General features: G+C 37.8%; 1 protein-coding gene across 1 annotated transcript in view; it reads left to right on the top strand.

Moving 5' to 3' along the window:
* LOC135702943 (protein hairless-like) overlaps window positions 1–3,736 on the top strand; it is a 107,124-nt gene extending 103,388 nt beyond the window's left edge. Inside the window, exon 4 of the mRNA XM_065224000.1 lies at window positions 2,910–3,736. Coding sequence (XP_065080072.1) covers window positions 2,910–2,938 — 29 coding nt within the window. The 3' untranslated portion in view covers window positions 2,939–3,736. The remainder of the gene's footprint in view (window positions 1–2,909) is intronic.
* Window positions 3,737–24,508: the final 20,772 nt, after the last annotated feature.

The following is a 24,508-nucleotide window of genomic DNA, read 5'->3' as shown; positions in this document are numbered from 1 at the left end:
ATTTCAATGAAATCAGGCAATTTCCGAAAACTTCAGCAATTTCCATGCAAATTTAGGAAACGTAAGGGAAGTTACATGAACATAAGATCATTGTGAGAACATTTGATGCTTTTTAATGGCAGTGTTGATATCTTTTAAAAATTAAAAAAAAATCGGGAGGATCAGAGAACTACAATGCTCATGTTACAATAAATTTAAGAAAATTTTGAGAGCACTTATGAGATTTTGTAATCTAGAAGAAAGTCCAGAGACCTTCTAAGATAATTAGAGATATTCCGGTGCTCTTATTATAATGAGGGAAGTTCCAAGCGCTTCGAAGATGACCAGAAAAATCCAAAACAGCCCCTAATTTCAGGAAAATTACAAGAACTTTCAAGGAATTTCGAGGAATTATGGAATATTTCATTCCTGCATTTTAGGAATGTTCCGAAAACTTCAGGAAAATTTCGGAGTCTTCAGGGATGCTTTTTGAATATCAGGAAAATTTTTTGGATCATTAGAACATCCCCCAGGCATCTCTTTCATTCGGATTTATGTCCTTGTTTCTTTCGACTGTTCCGTAAGCGCTCTGGCGCTTGGTTCTTCCAGATTGGTTCCTTAGGAAGTTTCTGCCAGCGTCTCCAGGAAGTTTCTATCGTCTTCTCCAGGAAGTTCAATTAATTCTCCCAGAAATTTCTTTCGTCTTCTTCTGGAAGTTTGACCATAAGCCAAAGGTTTTTTGTTCGACTTCTATTGGAAGGTTTTTTCCGAGCTTCTTCTGGCTTTCCCTGGAAATGGCTACTTCTGGAAATTTACTTCCGGTTTCCGAAACTTTTCTGGCTTCCTTTGGAAGTGACATCCGATTTTTTTCCGATAGTTTATGTAAATTTTCGCCACAAATTTCCAGCTTTTCTCGAACTTCATCCAGGAGAGCTTGTTTCGTCTTTCTCTGGATGTTTTTTTCAGCTCCATTCAGAAGCTAATTCAAACATTCCCCGGAGTTTTCTTCCGGAATTTTCCGATCATAGTTCAAAACGCTAAAATTTTGCTTTGATTAACGGCTTTCTCAGTCTTAAAACACTGCAACGACTACGATGTAATCTGCCCGACATTTTGGCCATAGGTTGTGGCTTTTTTGCAATGGAAAATATTGTTTGTCGTTATTGTCAATAGTTAAGTCGTTGTTGTGGCTGATTTTCCATATTTTGGTCTAACAAAAAAACACTACTTGGTCACAATTTTGATCACCACTTAAGGATAACGATAGCCCCGTAACGTGGGTAGATCACCTTTTCGTGGTACGTTACGGGATGTAAGATCTACCACCGATTCCTAGTCTTGACTACTTCAAACTAGGGGAACAGGATTTTACAGTAATCAAAGGAACACATCTTAGTCATTGTTACTTTTTATGCCTTGTTGATAGTGATAAGTCCTCGGGTTGCGTGGACCGAGGATGATCTTGAAACAAGGAAAAAATGAGTTAGTTAGTCTTCACCTATGTGATTCCTAATCTTCTATTCGTTGTTTCCTAGTTTGAAGTGGTTAAGACTAGGGTTCTGATGCATGGTCATTATCGGTGTCATGTCTTGTTTTTTTTTGCTAAGGAATCCAATTTTGACTGACAAAGGGGCGCGCCTTTGGAGGGTGTTTCAACACTCCGAAGGGTATAAATAGCGGGACCTTTCAATTAGAATCGATTCCTTGCGATAAAGGCAAGAATGACAACTGTATCAAAACCGAATACTTCATCATTTCTCAATAGTGATGGAGTAATACGACATGCACTAAACTAAGGACACGGGATATACTACAATAGATCAAATTACTGGTCGCAGTGGTTTTATGTCCCGAACAGAGGAAAAAAAAAGCACAACGATAATTTTAAAAATTAAATAAAAAAATAAAGACTGTTTTAAGACTGAGAAAGCCGTCGAACAAAGCAATTCCCCTCAAATCCCAGTCGTCACCATCGTTAAAATTTTCACTTTCAAAAACGGCAATAATGTAAAATTAAATAATTAGGTAGTAAATACCGATAAATACCGATGGAACCCAAGGTGGAGGCCATCGGTTAAGGAAAATTTAAAAATACCACGCAATACACGTCACCACTGTTTCTAAAATACTCACAAACTTAGCACTAGTATGACCACCATCCGAAAGGACTTGGTCACCTAAAAACTTTAGCTGAAGTCAGGATTTTGAGATACAGCCTATTCAGAAAGTTCATGTGCACACTAGCTCCGCGTAGTGAGAGAGTTTCGAAAGGACTAGGTCGCCTGAACAACTTTGCTCAAGGCGGCAATTTTCCATATGGCCTGGCCATGATCACGAGATTTATATAGCACCCCTCATAAGTAATATAAAATTGAAGCGCCTCTTGCGGCGTAGTTCCTAAATAAAATTGGTACCTCAGCTTGTATTTTTTTCATATTTGCAGCACTATTTATTGAATCTAGTATTGTATATTTCCTCATCTTTTCCAGAGCGTCTGTTAAGCTTTCGGCGGTATTGTACATACTTCTTATTCTATGAGCGGAAATATGATCACCAACATTTTTCATCTCACTTCTAGGGGATTGATCAAATTATAGAAATCGTCAAAAGTAGCATTCAAAATAAAAAAAAGTTTTGCGGAAGACACTAAAATCAAGAGGGCGTTTGGAAACATTGCATCAGATTACGCAGTTAACATCCGATTTGCTTGGGTTCAGTAAAAACATTGCCGACATTCAGCTAACAAATTTTGCTGAGATCTCAGCTATCAACCACACCTTTCGCTGTGAACTTAGCAATAATAAATACCGAGCTAATCAGCTATGCAATTTTTTCCAGTGTGTAAAAGCATTCTTCCCATGTGACTAAATTACGTTCAACCATGGATGCCAATCTAATCTATACTAATCAATACCGTTTATTTTTTTCAGATGTTCCTCTCAACTTGTCGAAGCACTAGAACCAGGCGTCGATGCTCGAGCAGTGATGTGAAAGGCTTCGGGGGGAAAAGTAGAAACGGTTCAGTAACTGCATCAGTTACCTCAGAGGCGATGCGATCTAAGTTGCAACAGGAAACTACGCCTAGCGTACCTTACGAAACAAACGAAACAAAACTCAGTCATTGCATGATCGTCGTCACCGTGTCCAGTATGTTCATGTAAGTGTGATTTGTGGCTTTTGGAAATCGCCTTATCAGAAAAGAAAAAAAAAATCTAAAACAAAGAAAACGAAAATAGAATGCAACAGGAGAGAACACCGTCTATTTTGTGTATATTTATCGGAGAACGTGAACAAAAAATCGAACTAGCTGTATGCTTTTTAGTGTTGGTGTGATTCCGCATTGAATACATATGTACATCGTTTTTAAGAGCCTATATATATATTTGAAGTGAAGAGAACAAGAGACATTTTGGAGAAGGGTCCAGACTACAAAAAATTAACAAAAAACCCAAGGTTTACACTATTTTCCGCAGATAAGGAAGACAAACAAGAAGAAAACTATTTTTGCTAAAAGTTGTAATAAATTATTGAAAAAAAAAGAAATATGGAGAAACTATATACATGTAACATATATACACGCATCTACATATACACGTACAGAAATATTATATATACAAAAAAGGAAAAAAATTAAAACACAAAAAAGAATGGTTTTTATTCGGTACATTTTAGTACTGAAACTATTTCACTTTTCGAAAGTGCTTGGAGAACGTATTTTATGACGTCCTGAGAGAAGCGAGTCAATTCTCAGCAAAAAGGAAAATGGTAACGAAAACCATTTTTAATTTACTACTCTGAGAATAAAAAAAAGTGGTGCCATCTTTTGGCGAACACTGCGTTTCGCCCGAGGTTCGAACCACTTTCTGAACTGTTCCTTTTCCAAAAAAAAAACGCAATGCTAACCAGAACCATAACTAAAAACTATCATTATGCTGATACCAATACTAATCCCATAACTCAATGTGTAGTAGTAACGAATCGCTTTTTCCCAATTTTCCGCAAACTCCTCCAATAACCGTGTCTATCCCGTTTATGGTGTGTGTAATGTTCATTGAAACCTTCCATCTCCCCCGAAGCTATCGCTCCTCCCCTTTCTCCGCAGGAAGAGATACGTAGAAGAATCTCATTCTCTCACCGCCTACCTACATAATGTAATATTATAAACTTTGTGTTTTAAGAATTGTCGCTTAACGGACATGGTAATGTGTATATTTCTATCCATAGACTGAAACAAAAAGAACTATTACTTTTAGCGAGGTCGTCGTGTGTGTTGTGTACCAATCTATCTAATATATGGAAGAATGCGCGAGGACGAGTGAGTGAGCGACTGTCTCTTTGAAAGGCCATTTATGATGAAACTTAATGAGATGAAATCAAATTATCCAAAACAGAAAATTACACATTCTCAAGAGAGAAAGAAAAACAGCCAATCAAATTCGCTAAAAAAAACAAGTGCAACGGTTTAATCTAAATCAATAGACTAGGAAACAGAAAGAGAGAGAGAGAGAGAAAACAAAATTAAATAGAAAGTTAGAAAGAGAGAGAGGAGATATTTTTGTGCTATTTTTTATACATCTGTAGATCAGAGATAAACAACAAGTATAACGTTTCGGCCAATTCCAATTTTTAAAAACCAGATAAAATCAGATCAAAACTTATATACAGCGTAGCAAGAGGTAAAACAGAGCGTGCATATTAGGAACCAAATGTAACAAAACAACAACTATGAAAAAGGAAACAAAAGAAACAAAAAGAAAAACAAGTGTGCCTTTCAAAACAACAACAAAAACAAAACAAAATATAAACCAAAAAAGTCAACCCTAACCTACATTTACAACCAGAGATGGATTTTATCACACATACAGCAGAAAGAACAAACTGAAAAGACATCAATTCAAAACATAAACACACAAACATACATAGAGATATAGCTGCTTACACAGAAGTCAAACCGAACTAAAACAGTGAGATGAAGAGATTTTCTATTTTTTTCCTTTTTTTTTTGCTGCGGTGGATGTTATTGTGGAATATTTTTCGATAAATATTAAAACGTACGAGCTGTGTAGTGAAACTGAAAAAAAAAAATGGTGTAAAAAGATGCAAACGATTATGAAATTAACTGGGTAACAAACAAATCTTATGAGAACAAAAAAATGGAAGAGAAACGCGGGAGATTAGGGCATCGTGACCGTCAATTTAACATTCCAACAACAACTACAAGGTGTATTCTATTTGTGTAGAGAGTGAACAGATGTGTACAAAATTTATCGTTACGACGCATCCAGTTAAGAACGGTTTCTGCCACGAGGAGTTTAAAGGAGATATTTACTATTAGCTGAGTGATAGTCACATTAATTAGGAAGTTCGTCGTAGATATGTTATTGCTGGATTGAAATGGAGCGGTTTCTAAAGAATGGCTATAAATACAGTTGAGGTCGGGCGCTTTTTCAAATGCATGCTTGTTGATCTCATAACCTCTTGAGTCGAGCTGGCTGGCCGTGTACGGTGAACCAAGGGAGTGAGTAATCCCAAGAATTCTCTTCTACTGTAGTTACGGCACTGGCTGTCATTTGCAGCACTGTTGAGTATGGTTTCCCAGCTAACCTCGGAACCAAAAGCGTTCAAAATTGTCTCCGATCAAGAAACATGCGCTGATTCTACTGAACTCTACTCTCCTTGTTTAAAACCGAAATAAACCGTCATTTCAGTGCCAATATTGTTGCGAAATTGCTTTTGTAAACAATGGCTTTAGTCGTCGATTTCTCGCGGATCAAAGCTCACACATGCAAATGTAACGACACCATATCAGCTAAAGGAATGTTTCCTCTACCAGCTGGAATCGTTAATTGGCAGGAGTGAGCTTTTATTTGCGAGAAATCGGCGGTTGAAGTCATTGTTCACAAAAGTAGTTTCACCCCAATGAAATGTTGCCACTGATTTGCTCCTGGAACTGCGCTCGAACAGCTATGTTGACGCATAATTGCGCGTTCTTTGCACCGGGAGAAGCTTTTGAGATCTAAATCTTTACAAAAACCAAGACAAACATGAACGATATTGTTTTTCCTTTTTGCTATCTGCCATCTGTGATTTCTGCCCAGTGCTCTGAATGTAAACGTGAAGAAATGCATGGGAGTAACTATGACTCTCTTAAGGTAGCCGAATGCCTCGTCATCTAATTAGTGACGCGCATGAATGGATTAACGAGATTCCCTCTGTCCCTATCTACTATCTAGCGAAACCACAGCCAAGGGAACTGGCTTGGAAACACTAGCGGGGAAAGAAGACCCTGTTGAGCTTGACTCTAGTCTGGCATTGTAAGGCGATATAAGAGGTGCAGAATAGGTGGGAGCCGATAAGGGAGATATTATAAGAACCATTTGTATGCGCAAGAGCCCGCACAGCCGAGTGTCATAAACCAATCAACAGCCGCTAAATGAAAGGTATTATGACCAAATAGAGCACACCGGTTCCGGAAATATGAGGCATGAGGCTAATTGCGACCTCCAACGAATAAACTTATCATGTGATAACTCAATTCACATTAGAATTCAAAAACGAGTTCAGATTGGCAACACCAGGCCATGATTCGATCCCCTGGAGAAGTGGCCAGTTTCTGAATATGGTTCACAAACCATTGAATCACATTAAAATTCAACAACCAGTTCAATGGCAGTTAATAGGAACAGCCAGGATCACGCTGGCTACATCCAGTCAATTTCCGGAAACTCCTAGGGAAGTAGCCAGTTTTAATTTTTTTTTTCAGGATCAAAATCCATTATGCGCTGCCTCAAATCACATGAGAATTCATCTACTTCCTCTATGCTCTGTTTAAGAAAGTTGTGACTAGGAAAGTAAACAGAAAAGTGCCAAAGAAATTCTACGGATTCTAAAAATGTTGGCTCGCAAAACAACAACAACACAACACCATCAAGTACGGGAATGTTTACCCTACCAGTGAGTATGACTAGTTTGCAGGAGTTAGCTTTTGTTTGCAATAAATCGGCGGTTAAAGTCATTGTTTACATCCGCAGTTTCACCCTTCCACCTTAATGAAATGTTGGCATCGATTTGTCAAATTTGTCCTTTATGCCAGAATCAATCCTGTTTTAAATTGCGTGAATATTCTAAAAACATATTTGTAACTTCGATTTAAACCAGGATTGAATGACATTTCGAATATAAAAAATGCCATAAAAACTTCTTTACATATGTTAGTGAACCTTCTTACTTTGAGAACAAAAGCGTACGCATGTAAACGACTTTTTGTTGTGCACATTATCTTATTTTAAATTTACGCTGTTAGTGGCTACCTAACAAGTATTGAAAGCTGATTAGAAGCTTATTCAGACATAAAAGGCTTGATCAGCTAAGAATCAGCTTAAAATTTTGTTGGAGATTTTCACTGGCGCGGATAATATGAAGGGAGTTATTTGCAGTCATTAAATAACTTTGATACACATGCAATTGGTGTAAAAAATTACGGTTTACGGTTACGACTTAGACCATTTATAAAAAAAAAACAGAATCCAATTTGCCTCACTCGATTGACAGACCCCCTATTCTGCGAGTCACGTGACTCTCTCTCACCGGCGAGGTGACAATTGTCACCTCACCGGTGACAGAGAGTCACGTGACTCGCAGAATAAGGGGGAGAATAGATTCTAACCGTATTATGTTGTTATTAGTTAATCTGCGATACTGCTACTGTCGATTCCGTTGAAATGTAGACTATGCTAAAATGTCTCATTCTATTGAATGTCACGATTTATCCAAAATAGATCGAAATCATCTGCGAATCAATAAAACCAGTATCGTTGTGGCGTTCTCTTCAGCTCACTTTTGGAGCTTCATATTCTGTTAGTCGAGTGACGCCAAATTGATCTCGCTGTAAGGAGAAAACCAACCCTACTGATTAGCCCTTTCCCTTTTACGGAGTTTAGATTACAGACACTCATGTGATAGACCTGCAGTGGGGTAATTTCTGGTATACCCCTACGTACTGCGGACTCACTCAATGTGCTAGTCATCTGTGAACTGTCAAATGGGAGAGCCAATCACGCAGAAGCATCAAATGTAGTTACTGTTCTTCAATATATCGTCAAGCATAGTCCATACTTTTCATAAAACAATCTTAATTTTAAGAACAAATCAAGCTGAACATTGCATTAGGTCCTAAGTAACATTTATCGATTCTCTTCGTCGACTTTTTCTTTCGTTAATAACTTGAGCACATAACCGTTTCTTGTTGTGTGTGTCGTATTAGATGTTTGATAAAAGCTTGTTTTATCGATCTGTGTGCTGAAAATACCTGGGAATGTCTTTACATTGCCGTGAGGTTACAAAGAGAATGTCGACGAAGAGAATCTGTCAATGTTACTTAGGACCTAATGCAATGATCAGCTTGAAATCTCGATGAACATTTCAAATGGTCCTATCTGCTTTGCCTATCTGCTTTGATCGATTCTGTTCATCGACTTTCTCTTTCGATAGCCAGGGCTATGCAAGCAGATTTCGCGGTAATTTTAGAACATAGTTTGATAAAGGGGATTCTTGTCTAGCGTCCAAAACGTCAAATACAACAGGGAAAAGTTTTGTAGCTGAGTTATTAACGAAAGAGAAAGTCGATGAAAAGAATGGATCAATGCAGATTGGATCTTTTGAAATATTTATCTAGAAATAAACATCAGACTCATGGATGAAAGCATCAAACCCAGCATAGTTTTTATGACTCAGCTGAGTTTTCAATTGCAATAAAACAAACTTTTGCAAAACATATGTGTAACCCAATTTTGTTGAAGTCATGGGGGCTCGAGCACTCCTGGCTCTGAGCTTTTGGCGGGAATCATCCGCGAATCAGAGCAACACAATTCTTGAGAACATCTTCAAGCAGTTTTCAACTGGCTTGTAAACTAAAAACGAACGAATCCGCAGTACCCAGAAACACGCTATATAGGTCAGATCAGACTTTCATACCGATCGTCTATAGAATATAAAAGAGGAGCGAGTGTTAAATGTCTCCGATAAGGAAAAAAAAAGGAGAAGAGTGAGTTACTGGCTGATTTTGAGCCAAACGAACTATCTTAGCCCCAAAGCCAGTAGAGCAGCGCCCATCTTGTTTCCATTGGCAGTGCTGCCAGAAACTACCTAGCCATAAGTTGCCTAGATAGCTTGTTTTGAATTACTATCTTAGACCCTCATTAGTTCAGAAGCTGATGTAGTGTGGGTCCGATTTTTAAAACATGCCTTCAATATATTTAATTAGCTTGGGCTTTGCACTTAAGACCTCAAACCCTATTTCTAATATGAATTTGTCAAATAGCCATATATGAGTTTATAAACAAGGATTGAAATGAAAATTGGTCTAAACTAGTAGCTCGCTCACGCAAACTAACGCTTAAAATTTGTGCAACGTGATGTCTAAAAATAATGTTCCTGAATTTCAAATACCCAAAAAACTTTCATAAATCTAGATAGAGCTGGAATTAGGGCGTAACAGCTTTTGTAAACAATGACTTCTCTCGATGATTTCTCGGAAGACATGGCTCTGCCTGGCAAATCGACATCACCATCGAGTAGAGGAAGACTTCTCCTACCCGATGAATATGTTGGTTTGTGTAGGCGTGCCTTGAATTCCGAGAAATCAACAAGAGAAGTCATTGTTTACAAAGGCTGTTACGCCCTAATTCCAGCTCTATCTAGAAATGTCAGAAGTCTAATTTTTGACGTAGTACTACGTCTGTGATTTCTATATGGGGGTACACTTTGTGAAAACCGAAAATGGAACATGTAACAAAATTATGAAAGATTTTGAACATTAATAACTCAGCTGCCCCTGAACCAATTTCAATAATTTTATCACCAATCGATCAGAAATTCTGCTGCTTCCGACTGATGATTTTCAACAAGAAACTATTGAAAAAATGGTAATGTGGTCACTGTTTTCATGAAATAAACGTTCTTCCCAAACCCAAACACATCATTCTGCTTTAACCTGAAAAGATATAAGAGAGCGCTGCTGTCTAGCCGTTTTCGCTTGGGACGGCGTGGTGAGCAGGCAGCAGAAGCAGCAATAGCAACAGGAAGGTGGAGGCAGGTTAGGTAGTCCATTATTCTACCTAACAAGCAACAATGACTTGTCGTGGCAAATGAGTAGAAGGTCTTGGTAAAAAAGGCGCCAAGCGTCATCGCAAGGTTCTTCGTGATAACCGCCATCCGTCGCCTGGTTCGCCGTGGCGGTGTCAAACGTATCTCCGGTCTGATCTACGAAAAAAACACAAGGTGTGCTGAAGGAAAACGTGATCCGTGATGCTGTCACTTACTCTGAACACGCCAAGCGTAAGCGGCCATGGATGTCGTCTACGCTTTGAAGCGACAGACGCACTCTGTACGTTTTTGGAGATTAAATCATCAGCAACTTTGGCAGCAAAACGGACCTTTTCAGGGCCAACAAGTTTATTACAGTAAAGAGTTGATCCACACGCCCCCAAAAATCACACAAACTGTTCTCCAGAGTTGTAATCTTGTAACCAAACTTGGAAGCAGGGGTGCAAGTGATTTCGATCGATTCTCTTCATCTTTCGTTAATAACTCGTTAATTGCCCATTGCTGTGAAAGATTGACATTGGCAAACTACGCAAAGGGAGAGTGTCGCTACTCGATAGCAAACTACTCATGATGGGAGGAGTCCGTGTAGCTTACCGGCGTGTGCTAAAAGAAATGCAATCAAAGTTTAATTTTGTGATTGTATCCCAAACACAGACATCATATTGAAACACCATCGTGATTATGCATTGTAGCATTCTCTGATGTATATTCCAATTGGTACAGTAAGTGCTGCAGTGTTTACACTACACGTTGGAGAGAGTCAATATTCGAAGTGAAACCTTCAGAATGTCTCAACACATGGTTGCAAATAATCTCCGCGATTATCGGAAGCGCATGAGAGACCAGGAGGCAGGCTAGCTGCACGCACGCTGAGTAGATAGATAGAAGATTTATGTCGATTTTGAAGATTTCCTGCAAAAAGATGAAGCACGATGCAAGTAGATGCGAGAAATGGAAGATGATTTTTCGAAGATTGATTCGCTAGTGTGAGATTTTTGAGCATCTAGAATTGAGATTTAGATGTGTTGCCCCCCCTCGGGGAAACCTGCAAAACAGACGCGGACCGTTGCTGAACGCGTTCGATTGTGTCGAGCCAACAAGAAAGCGGCTAAAGGTAATCCGCATTTTAGGATTTATTATTAATTCAATAACCACCCAATTTAAAAAAAAAATTAATAATGAATTGTTCATTTTGAAGCTAAGTTTCTAAACCATTTATTTTGTTATTAATATATTAGTGAATGAAGCATCAAAAACAATCTCGTAATTCTACGTCAATAACGCAGTCGTGCTTTGGACACAACCTTTAATTTTTTTTCTTAAGTCCAGTATTTGATTATTTTCAAGATCGAAAACTGATTTTTTTCCAAAATCCTTTCTCAGTTTGACACTTTAAAACCTAAAATTTGCATGAAATTTTTAAAGTATTTTAGTGGTTTGCGAATCTGCAGGATTATGGTAGGAAGGATTTGGAAGCGTTGGATGTGTATACAATGGAGAAATTTGGTTGATAATTTACCTTTACTGCGCCTGAAGGTATGCAGTTTCGCGAATAGAAAGATCTTTTTCAGTTCCTCATCCTATATTATCTAGGATTTAGTCAGATTTGAAAGCACCGTTCCGATAATCCTGGAAACTGAAGTGCAGGTGCATGGTATTCTAGAACACAAATAGGATAATTTTTGTCACTTCAATTAATCACATAGTCGAGCAGTATTGGAGTGAGTATTGAAGCAATAAACTCCAGATTTTTCTAGCTTAGCATAAATAATACTTTATTTTCAAGAGGTTCTAGAAGGTTGTTTTTTTCAAATCATGTGCTAGAAAACGTCATTTTGAACTGCTCGAATAATATGATCCATTAATTACATAGTCGAATAGTATAAGGACGACATTCTACCATCGATTTTGAGAAAATGAGGTTGATTTTTTTCTAGGGAGAGCACAAACAAGATTATTTTTTCGAAGTAGGTAGGGTAGAGAACTATTTCGGCCTAATCGCCCATTTTGGTTAACAGAGTTAACAAGGCAATTATGTGTTTGGTACGATATTTTAGTTAATAATATACCAAACGAAGTCAATGAGAACGCGTGATATGAAGGTTTGCACCCATTATTTCCAAAAACAAAAGAAGCGCTCCGACCGAATCAATTTTTATCTTCATCCGATAGGCCGAAGTGAATTCATTGGCGTTTCAATGCGTTAGGCCGAGTTTAGAACCCGTAGGCCGAGTTTGGCGTCAAGACGCACTGTTAGACTTTTGACAATATCTCAACGATTGGTTTCTTTCTATCAAATCTTAGGTACGTACGGAAAGGTAAATAAATTTGAAAGCCATTTGTAATAATAACATTCCATTTGGATTAAGAAATTAGATTAGATTAAGAAAGACTAAGTGCAGGTTGTGCTTAACAGGCCGGAAATGGGGTAGTTAACCCTATTAGAAGAAAAAAAATCAAAATATTGACCATGGTAAGGCCGTTCGCAATGCTGTTGTATTTTATAAGGCCGTTCGCAATGCTGTTGTATTTTATACGGACTGTTTCAATTTGAAACTAGAACAGAAACGCACCTCTCGCAATGCTGAGTTGCAGTTTCATTATTCGAGCACTATTTTGCACCAGATTTGCAACTGCTCGACTATTCTGTTTTATTTCTGAGCGAGTTTGAAACACGAATGGAACTCTGTTTCAATTTTCTTTGGATGTGTTGAAGATGTTTCGAAGAGCTCCACAAATAAAAAACGGAGAACTTCATAGAGAACAGTAAAGTTTATGGAACTTGATGACTACAAACATGTTTTAGAACTGTGCGTTGCGCTGATCGTGTTGCAGTTTTATTTTTGACAGTTTCAAATTATAGAATTGACGAGTAGTTTAAAACAATTTTGAAACTCAGCATTGCGAACGGCCTAATGCTCGAGTGGTAGCAAATGTTATTTTAAACTGCTCGAATTGTGGGATCCACTCTTCATAATGGGCTCCAAGATTGTGTCGAACATTCTTGAAACCTAATATCAAAAATATTATATGAACAGCTTGGTCCTCCACTCTTTCGTTTATTCAAAAGCACGGCTTTCGGACGACACGAGCGCCCTTGTGTCAAAAAAGGTAGCTAATATATTTTAACAACATTAATAAGAATACTTCATAGCTTTAACAATGGAGTGAAAGCAAACATGTTTACAAAATTGTTATCATGTTCCAGATATTCGAAGGCAGATTTAGTTTTAAATCTGGAAGACTCAAACGGCAAAATATTCTGGAGGGCTTACAGGGACTTCCATCAAATCCAAAATGCAGTGAATCCCGAAAATCTTCCAAAATAGCTAACCTTCAAAACCAGATGGCTAAAACCAAGAGTAACTCTGATTTGCTCCGATCCAGGCTTGATGGAGCTTCGCTCGCGAGTTTGAAATGAGCTGAGCGTAGTATTTTTCTGAGGAGTAGAATTCCTACTGCCAAATCATTGGCGTTGACGGCGACTCTGTAGCTCTTTATTCCAATGGTAAAATCCATAAGCAAACGTCAGACTGTGCGTGAAAGATGGCGGACTTCGTACTATCATAGAGGTAACTCTAAGACTAGTAGGTCCCGAAGAAAATCATTATTATTTTTGGCTCACTCAGTACCAGAACAACGGTCCCAAGCAGTCCCAAGCTATTTCACTCACCCCTGCATGTTCTGCATGAATCCACACACCCCTGATGTTATCTGTCAAACTTTCATAGCGAATCAAAACAAACATAGTGTAGTAATAGAATTTCAACTAGAATAGGGTACGTTAATCGTTTGCTTGGGACCAATAGGCTACTAAAGTGGTGAGCCAATTTAAAATCGTTAGTTTCGTATTGATTGTTGGTACTATCCTTTCACTCCACTGAAAATTCCCATAACAAACTGTCAATCTTTGCTAGAACAGACTAGAGTCGGTGTATAATGAGTCACGCCAAGAGTGAAGCCAAGTCTACCTATAGAGTTCTCCAGATGCAAAAAAAGTGTGCGTGAGACCGCGCGCTACCTTTTTAAGTAGTTGTGATATTGCGATATCCTTTTGGTTCTTCTTCTTCTTCATTTTTATATATGGATGTTAGATTTTAGATCTCTATTGAACTGTCAAACCGGCTACCTATCGTGCAAAGTAAACAAGCATTACGATGCTATGAAAGGTCCACGAAAGGTATTGCAATTAAATATAAAATATAATCGAAGAAATGATCATATACACGCAGTGAGCATTATATTTGTCATGCGATACGTTTTGTAATGATCAGTAATGACAATTTCTATAATTTTTCTTTAAGATAATTCGACATAATCACTGATATAATGATTTACTACAGCCGTTAATTTTTTTCCTCGCTAGAAGTTATTTGAAGTTGATGAAGAAGTCCTCTGTTGCCAAGTTAAAAGAAAGGGAATCTTTCGAAAACCGTGATGTGAGTTCAACTGTTTTTCTCTAGGCGTGACTCATTATACACCGACTCTAGAAGAGACGATTTTTCGGCGGTGCCGTCAACGCCAATTCGACTGAGCTTCAGGGCTTGTGAGCGAATGGGGATAAAATGAGAGAGGTTTGCTGCCATTCATGTTCATGTTTTCTATCACACGCTCTTACTTTCACTCTGGATGAACTCTGAGCTTCTTTGAGTCGAACAAAAAAGTCATCCGGTGTCTCGGAAAGCGCACCTCACGTCAAATCATCCTCTCGCTGAAGTTCACTCTCCCTCTCTCTCGAGTAGTTTTTGTTTACTTCTTCCATATTCCTGCTGCCACTCACTTGAGGTGAGGGCTGGCTAAACTCGCAGGACAAGAGTGTTTTAAAACCTCCACTGAGTTTGAGGAGTTTCAGCAAGCCTGCTCTGATCCGCAGTGGAAAAAAATGAACAAGGCATATATCGCGTAACATTTAAAAAGGGCTTATAATCAAAGCGTAAACAAATCAGTTTCTGATACCATTCCATAGCACCGCTTGATAGCTGCCAATTCTAGGTAAACATTGCAGTCCTATCTGCATTGATCGATTCTCTTCATCAACTTTCTCTTTCGTCAATAACTCAGCTGCAAATCCTTTTCCTGTTGTATTTGAAGTTTTGGACGCTAAGATAAGAACCTCCTTTATCAAACTAGGGTAAACAGCCCTATTGTTGCGGTACGTTAGCAGCCTATTGTCGTGTATGGAGACCTGCTAACGTACCGCAACAATAGGGCTGTTTCCCCTAACTCAATTTTCAAAATGGCCGATCAAAGAAATTATTCGAATCATTTGTTAGCTCGCACGCTAAAACCACCGACAAACCGACATGAATGATTATACAAATTACAAAGAAATTTCTGATCAAAGCACAAAACTGACATCTGCCGTTGTGTTCGCGGAAAATATTTATCCTAGCCACGAACACGCGTACAAAATTTATGCGTTGGTTCGTGTCTTATCTATTTCGGACAAATCATTGTAGACTGTAGAAATTCGAACAAATAAACTTAGTTTGTCTTGTATAGGAATAGAAGTAGGTAGATTATTTACAATGCATTTTCTGGTTTGTTTATATTTTGGTTGTAGACCCTTTTAAAATATTACGCAAGATAAGAATTAAAATTATTGAAAGTGCCGAGAAAAAGGCAGAGATTGCTTCCATTTTCTGGTTTGTTTTATAATAAAAACTTGCTGTTCGCTTTCCGGCATGCTTGGAGCTACAACCTGAGTGTGACTCCGATGATGAGGAAACATTATTCTGTATCCCGATGTTTGATTCGGATTTTAGTATTCAAGACATTTAAAATCAACAACAGTGAAATCACTTTCAAAACAAAAGAGGTTAAATATCCAGCTGAAGATTTCAAAAAACTTCAAACGAACCTTAAACTTGAATTGTTGTCAAGAAATAAATAAGATCTTTTGCAAAAATCCACTAGCAATGAGAGAAAGATTCGCTCAGAGAGCAAAAGAGTTTCTCAGAGTAACTCTAGATTGCTCTAACATTTTCACTGTGCCCCCATATTTTACTTTTTGGCATTTGGCTCTCCTTTAGTTTTTCAACTGGTGGCAGTTTTACCAACAATCAATACGAAACTAACGATTTTAAATTGGATCACTGCTTGACTAGCCTATTGGTCCCAAACAAATCGATTAACGTATCCCATTCTAGTCAAAATTCTAGTACTACACAATGTTTGTTTTGATTCGATATGAAAGTTTGACAGATCAAATGAGGGGTTAATGGATTTTCCTATGTTTCGAGAGGTGAATCGATTAGCTTGGGACCGAAGATAGTACCAGAGCTGAGCCAAAAAGTTGAGCACGTTTCTTCGGGACCTACTAGTCTTAGAGTTACCTCTATGGTTTTACCAAACGGTCAGCCCTCGTGTTTATTTTCAGTTACCATGCGGACGTCATTTATGATTAGCCCCGGTCCCTTTTAAATTCTTACATTATTTATGAATGGCCCTTATTTTCACATTAACGGTGGATGTCAAAATGACGTTTCACATTCTTCTTGCACACTTGCGTAATCCCATTTTCAAGTGCGAGGTTTGTTATCCTCACTTTCGCTTCAGCCAAAAATGTTGGTTTGTTATTGTTATCAGTCTTGTAAGAGGTCACGGTAGTCGACACATTTTCTGTGATAATTGACTGCCTTTGCCTCCGACACTTGCAAAACAAGCTATCATAGTACAGTACCAAACTAAAATGTCATATGACAGGCTCTGTCATACGACACTGTCGCCGAAGACCGTCACGAATGTATGTATTTTAGTTTTTCTCATCATAAGAGCTGCTGATGGTGTGCTTGTGTGAATTCTGAAAATAGCAAGCAATGATGTCCTAGTAATAATATTTCTGATCAGAAATGGTTTGATTTACACCAAATTGAGGAATTACAACGAAATCACACATGTCATATGATAGCTATTTTGATCATTTTCTTTTAGCTCGAATGTTATTCTACCGCTCGTGTTGTGTGAAAGAGGCGACGGTAGAGCATGAGTGTTCGAATACAAACAGACTGTCGCGCACGACAACGAAGCGAGTGTAGTAAAAAACGTCAACTGTTTCAACCCCTTTTATCCTCACTTTCGGACCATCAATACTCGCGCACATACACGCAGGCAAAAGAACGTAAGAATTCCATAAGAAACACTTATGAATTTTAGCCACAAGAAATCAGTATGAATTTCATTGATTTGCCTTATGAAAAATAATGTTGATAAAAAAATAATAAATTGGAGCAGACTGAAACCGAACCATGGACGTTGAGACCACTCGTCTTTCAACGCTTAAGAAAATGGAATGGCGAAAGGCGTAAAAGAGCTATGTTAGACGAAAATCTTTCATATGTCGCGCTTTTGAAATTCATATTTGTCGTTCATAAGTCGACTCTTATGAAATTCTTAGGTCTATTTGCCTCAGTGTAGAATGGACTATTGGCGTCCGATTTTTATTCGAATAATCGATTAATCGATCAACGATCCGAAAAAAATTAATTATTTTTCGTCGTTTATATCATGCCAAGTAAGCATTAACTTCTTCAGAAGATGTTCTGCACTCTCATTGGTGGAAAAATGACAGCAAGATAATCGATTAGATTAATCGAGTAAATAAAAAATGGGACATCTCTGATTTTTGGTGTGATTGTTTTGATAAAAAAGAACAAAATTTCAACTCTACCGAGGGGGCAGCATAAGCCCAAAAACACCTTGCATACGGGGGGGTATTCATTGGATGAAAGGGACCGTGAAAAAGGACACTAAAATAGAAAGTTTTTTCTTCGATTGTGCTATCTTAGCATTCTTCTTCGATTTTACCTATGAATTAAATGCGAAAGCCCTGTCTATTGAGGTTATGTCGACTTTTTCCTTTAAGTATTATTCTTCAAAAAAAGCTATATCAGATGATTTATATTCACATGCAAATCGTTCCGGAAAATCCAACAATAACATATCTTAACATCGTGCTGCCAGAAGAAGAATATGCACTCTAATCAGAGCCACAGATTTCATGTAAAAATAACGTAACAAAGATGTAGTTTTCCAAAACCCCTTATTTTTCGAAACATTTTACGCACACAGATACATTCCAAGGCAAGTTTTTCTTTTCTTTTTTAAATGCTGAACCGATAGACATGTACTCATAACAAGCATTTATTTTGAAAACATATACAAACAACTGAAAGAAGGTATTCGTGCATCAAAGTTCGTCAAAATATATATTTTGATTGAATGAGTACTTCCCTCAGCATGGTGATACAAATTTCGTATTACCGCAAGTCAGGTACACACGTTTAGGTTCTAAAGCGAGCACACACACACTCACACACATTGTAGTTAGAATTACGAAAAATATACACAAGTATAGTTTTTTTTCTATACCTCTCGGCCAACATCAAAATTTGTACAAAACCGTAGATTTCGTGTTAATATGACGTGGTAATTTATTTAATTTATTTTCGCTGCTAAATCAGGTACGACCAATTTCCAAAAGGAAACTCGATTCCTTTCCAAAATTCTAGAATGTTGCAAATATTACGTTTATATACGATTTTGAAGAATGTAAATTATTTCACCCAATTTTCTTTTCCTGGAACATTGATGGCTGAGTAGAAAGAACGCAAAAAAGCACTGTTAAATTTTTAAGAGTGTAAACAACTATACAAACACAAATGAAACAAACTGAAAGATTTCTTTGTATAAAGTATGCTATAATATATATCATTCGGAATGCTTCACACACCCACGCGTATATATGTTTGATTGATAGAGACAGAGAGACTCGTATGCATATAGTTATTATTACCTATGATTATTATCGCCGCCTGTGAATTGTTTCATGAGAAACGAAGCATTGTCTGCGTTCAAAGCAGCGGTAACAGTTTGCTTACCTTCCGAATTCATAACCTCAACCAAACAACAAACTATCAGCTAGTAACCCTGTATTAATGCATTGTATACGTAAAACAATAGACAACACTACACTTATCACACACACACAGATACACAGAAACATAGCTGCTGTTTTTTTTTTCTACCTTCAAACACAAACACCAGCACACAGTCCAATTTTCGAATTAAAAATTTACAGTCTGAAAATAGCATGCTGCTTGGTCTGCACGCACACACAAACACACATCAATCCGAACGAAAAGACATGAATCGAATAAAGCGCAAGGAAACTGCAATGAGAATGGAAGCAGACTTTTTTTCTGTTTTGTATCTTATATAGTTGTACGATATGGAAGATTTTATTTTCTCGCTTGTGTATATTTATTGAACAAAAAAAAAGGGAAACAAATTGAAGCAGGAGATAAACATATAAATCGTTTTTATACTATAAACAAAATTTATACCGTGGTTGAAAGTGAACCCACAAATTACAACGGAACAACAGAACAAAAACCGCAAGACATGAGTTGAAAACTGTAGGATTTCATTAGGTTTTCTATTTCGAGTTTTAAGTTATTGTATTATTAGTTTTTTAATCGATATCTTTCCATTTAGGAACCAGTACTGCAGAGAGGAAGCATATTTTATATGTATAATGGACTTATACTAAAGAAAAACGAAACGATTAAAGCAAGAAAAAAAAACGGTGAAATGGGTTCGGTTTAGTGCTGGTTTTGTGGGAGAAAATTTGTAATTTTCCTTGCGAAATCAATCAACTAAAGAAAACAAAAAAAAAAAAAGGTTTGCCCTCGAATTCGAGAGATAGAGAGAGTTGCAATGCCTGTCGTTGGAATAGATTTAAATCGAAGAAAAAACAAGATGTGGGACGAAAGAAAAACAATTCTCTATGAAATAGTAGCTGTACAGTATTTTTTTTTTTCATATAAATATATTTTATTATTCGTATCAATTAATTACTATTATTATTAAAGAAGTATGATATAACAACACAAATAAAATGGAAGAAATAAAAACGATTCAAATTTATAACGCGTACCTAGTGGTGATGTAGAATGAAAGAAATGACATTACAACTAAACATTATTGATTACAATTTTGTAATATTTGATTCAGTTTAGCCTGCGAGTGCATGATCCGAATCAGTTTTCAAATTCCAAGCCCTCTTTTTGATATTATATTGTTTTCATTTAAAAAACACCCTAAAATACCGGTGGAAACTATAGTCGCTATATTCATAGTCTGGCAAATAGAATTTCGATCTAATCTCTAATCTAACACCAACACAGCGAGTTCTTGAAAGCATCCTGGAAAATGATGGATATACCTCCATCATTTTTCTTGTCTATTTGATACATTTTTCACATCGAAGATGTGTCACACATATCAAAACGGCCAGGCCTACTGTGCAGCATTTAGGGGCAAGATGATTCAGAATCCAATGAATGGAAAAAAACGTGGACATCTCGTACCGTACGTTCTGATTTTGATAATTATATGATTGGTTGATCGTTGGAAGCATCAAAGCTAGAAAGGTTAAGTGATGCTCCATTTTCTTCTGACGGTTGGGACATGAGCACTAACTCTTGTCCTAGCCTTTTAAGGCTTATGGCTATAGTGCCATTACTCGCTTTCTGAAAAGAGAAAAGGGAAAGGAATAGGAGAAGGGCAAAGGGAAAAGGATTATGTGAAATCTATGAACATAAACAATATTTTTGATGTGAAATATACAATATAGAAACGCATAACGGCGGTGGCCACTACCCGAGTCTTGCCACTATTATCAAGTCATAAAAAGTAACAAGAACTAAAATGTGATCCTTTTATTACTGGAAAATCCTGATTCCGTAGTTTGAAGTTGTCACAACTAGGGTTCGGTGGTAGATCTTATACCAGTAACGCACCACAAAAAGGTGATCCCCCAACGTTACTGGTTTGAAAAGATAAAAATTTACAAAGTGGAACGAGCTATGTAGTCCATTTTTGATGCACATAAAAAATGAGACGTAAACAAGCATGTCATGTAATATTACGTACCCCGAGACTGAAAACTTCGTTGCTCGACGAAAAGTACGTTTGATTGAGCTATATTTCGCGTCTGTTATGACTAAAATCAAATTTATGTCAAAATTGAGGCTTATATATATCGCTCTCAGAGCACCTAAATTTATATTAATTTGTCTAAGTATATGTGCTTTGGCAAGCCTTTTCGTGCCCATTGTCAGGTTCAGCGCTGCAACTCAACGCTGAGACGAATGATGGAACTAATTGTGGGACGAACTAGAACTAGATACAATGAGATGCAGCTTTCGCAGGACTTCTTCTGTCTTAATGAACTCGCTGACAATCTAGACATCGTCTCCTGGGCAAGATCAGTAACCGATTATAGATAAAAAAAAAACTCCACAAAAAAAAAATAAACCTCACGTTCGATCACACGCACAGTCTACTCCTTCTCAAACCGTGGGCACATGATCAACCTCAAACATGGATTCACGGAAACAAAGTACAAACTGACAAAAAACGATAAAAAAACAACGATCTCACCAAGTCTGCAACAAGCCGCTGTGCCACTTTTCAGCGTAGCAATCTCAATTGTAGATGATCCACTTCTTGACAGGAACCAACATATACCATTCTGGTTCATCTGTCTGCTAGAGTCGGTGTATAATGAGTCACGCCAAGAGAAAAACAGTTGAACTCGCATCACGGTTTTCGAAAGATTCCAATTCTTTTCACTTGGCAACAGAGGACTTCTACAACAACTTCAAATGACTTCTAGCGAGAGAAAAAATACTGCGGCTGTAGTAAATTATTATATCAGTGATTTTGTCAAATTATCTTAACAAAAAATAGTAGAAATTCTCATTACTAATCGTTACCGAGCGTATCCCATGACAATTTAACGCTCACTGCGTGTTTATGCTCATTTCTTCGATTATATTTTATATTTTATTGCAACACCTTTCGTGAACCTTTCATAGCATCGTAATGTTTATTTACTTTGCACGATAGGTAGCCGTTTTGACAGTTCAATAGGTAGACTTGGCTTCACTCTTGGCGTGACTCATTATACACCGACTCTACTGTCTGCAATTCCCCGAGTAATGTTCTCTTTTGATAGGTTCAGCGATCCGCCACATAATATCGGGAAGTCACGAGTTCGTTTGAGGCTCCACCTTGGTTTCAAAGCCACTTGTAAAAATACACGCTGCCCGGGGCTCAGAAGCAGCCATTGCAGTACAGCCCTTATGAAGACGAACCACAAAAGAAATGTGGAACCAGCCAATTTGAGTATCACTGCTCAGACTTCATGGTTCAGATTCACACTTTACAAACTTCAGATCTCTATTAGCTTGACTTCTAGTTGTAGAACCAAAGTATTGATATCCTCAACAAAAAAATCACTCGAGCAGAACCCAAGTAGAGAAAAAAATTCTCTGGCGAATAGAATTTCGATCTATCAAAAAACGGAACCAATTCAATATATTGTAGACCAACAATTGACAAGATATTATCAACTTTTATAAACAAAACTTTGATTACCTCGCCAATCGAAGGTAAATTTCCAGCATTATCGGATAGGGGAAACTTTCCACAACTAAAGATGGTGTTAGTTTATGTAGGAGAGCCTTGAGTCACGAGAAAACTGTTTCCGAAATTTTGTTCGCAATAGCTGATGTGCTCTTTTCTGATGTTGGTCGTGATTTGCTCGATTGGTTACGCTATTTGACAGCTCAATTGGTTCCCGAGATTCTATCCGCCAGACTATGAATATAGCGACTATAGACAGCAACGGTTCCATAATCACTAGCTTGAATAGCTTCGAAACGGCACTTAACGATATAATTCCTCGATCGTTATCCACAGCTCGTTTCTTTCCCTTTGTGAACGGGAAACATATGCGCAAATTTCCAGTAGGATGAAAATACGCCACTGAAGAGAGACATGCGGAACAGACAATGAAGCGGAATTAACAAGCTAGCAATAGGGTAAATGTTGGCTTCGGCACCCATTGACTGTTTTCGGCAACCTAAATTTAAACGTTAATTTCACTATGTTTTCCCATCAACGCACTTTCCTGAATGTGTCCAAACGATTGTTTAGCCTTTCAGCTTCAATCTGATTACATTTGAACGATCGAGCAATCCAGTAATGCTACATTTTTCTTCAAATAAAGCATACGCACTACAAAATGGGGTTGATTTCGAGTTGCCGATAATAGAACAGCTGGTTAACACGCAGTTCTAATGGGAAGGTTGCCGAAGAAAAAGAGGCTGCCGACAATAGTCACACTCACCTGAGAAGTTTGGAGCGTTGTAAAAACGCTTTCAAAACGTTTTGAAAAATTCTGTCGACTGGAATGGATAGAGAAGCAAGCAGCAGATGAATGTAAACAAACAGACACATCATATATGTGCGTGACGCTTAGAAAATGCTAGTAGAAGTGCAGACGCTGCTTAGATTGACGAGAATACGTAAATTCCCCTATTTCTTTTCAAAAATACGGATGGAACCAGGGTGGCCAGATTATTTTTTTCATTATCGGTAGGTTCTCAAAACTTTTATCGGTAGTTATCGGTAGTCGTAAAAAAATTCATTCGTACACGGTAAGAAAAAAATACCCAACGGCCACATCACTTTTACCTACTTTTGACTAGATTATCTTAACCACTCCACAGTAAAGCCCTCTAGTTAAAGTATGGACGACTGTCACTACAAAACTGAACAAAAGCTGTTCCAATCGAGCAAAGCGGTGCATTTTGACGGTTCGATTGGAACAACTTTTGACAGTCGTCCATACTTTTACTGTAGGGCTTTACTCCACAGGGGTAGTAAAGTTGACCCGTTTTACCTAATTTTTGATTCTTGAACCATAGTGCCGAGATGAGGGAAAAGAACTTACTTTTTTCTTACCGTATACGTTGGATTGAAGTTGCAAAACACATCGCCTCACACATCCAAACTGACTGACTACCTGTGGGCACGTGGTGTCAAATTAGCCTACTGATCATTCTTGTATGAAATGAATGAAATTGGTTCCAAACGTAAACAAACCCTGAAAGGTTTTTTATGGCTTGTTTACGTTTGGAACCAGTTATGCGAGGCAGGCGACGATTTGTGATTTAATGGTGCAATTTTCAATTATTGGATCACATGAAAGTTATGTGAAATTCCCATGGATATTTTCCACTGGTTATGTGATTTATTTTATGAGTGTAGAAATCATCTCAGCATTAACATCAATTGCACCCAGCGTTTGGTCATTTACTGGAACATTCCTGGCAGCCAGGTTAATATGTATGGTCGTCAGTTAATATCTCATTAGTGAATACACTGGCGGCATATATCCTGAACGGTGGCAGCAACTTCTCCGTTGAATTCCATAGGCGATGGGAGGCCGGATTCCCTGCGTTGCTCGTTCACGTAGTTCCAAAAGGATTTCGGATTTAGCTTAAGTTAGCGCTGGATGCCTCGTTGGAAACTTGAAAAGCATTCACGACTGACTCGCTGGTAAATGTGATTC

This window comes from Ochlerotatus camptorhynchus, unplaced genomic scaffold (assembly GCF_037179485.1).
Source record: "Ochlerotatus camptorhynchus isolate MF236.1 unplaced genomic scaffold, CSIRO-AGI_Acam_v1.1 ptg000203l, whole genome shotgun sequence".
Classification (NCBI taxonomy): domain Eukaryota; kingdom Metazoa; phylum Arthropoda; class Insecta; order Diptera; family Culicidae; genus Ochlerotatus; species Ochlerotatus camptorhynchus.
The sequence above is the reverse complement of the archived record's forward strand: the minus strand, read 5'-3'. Positions and strand labels throughout refer to the sequence as shown.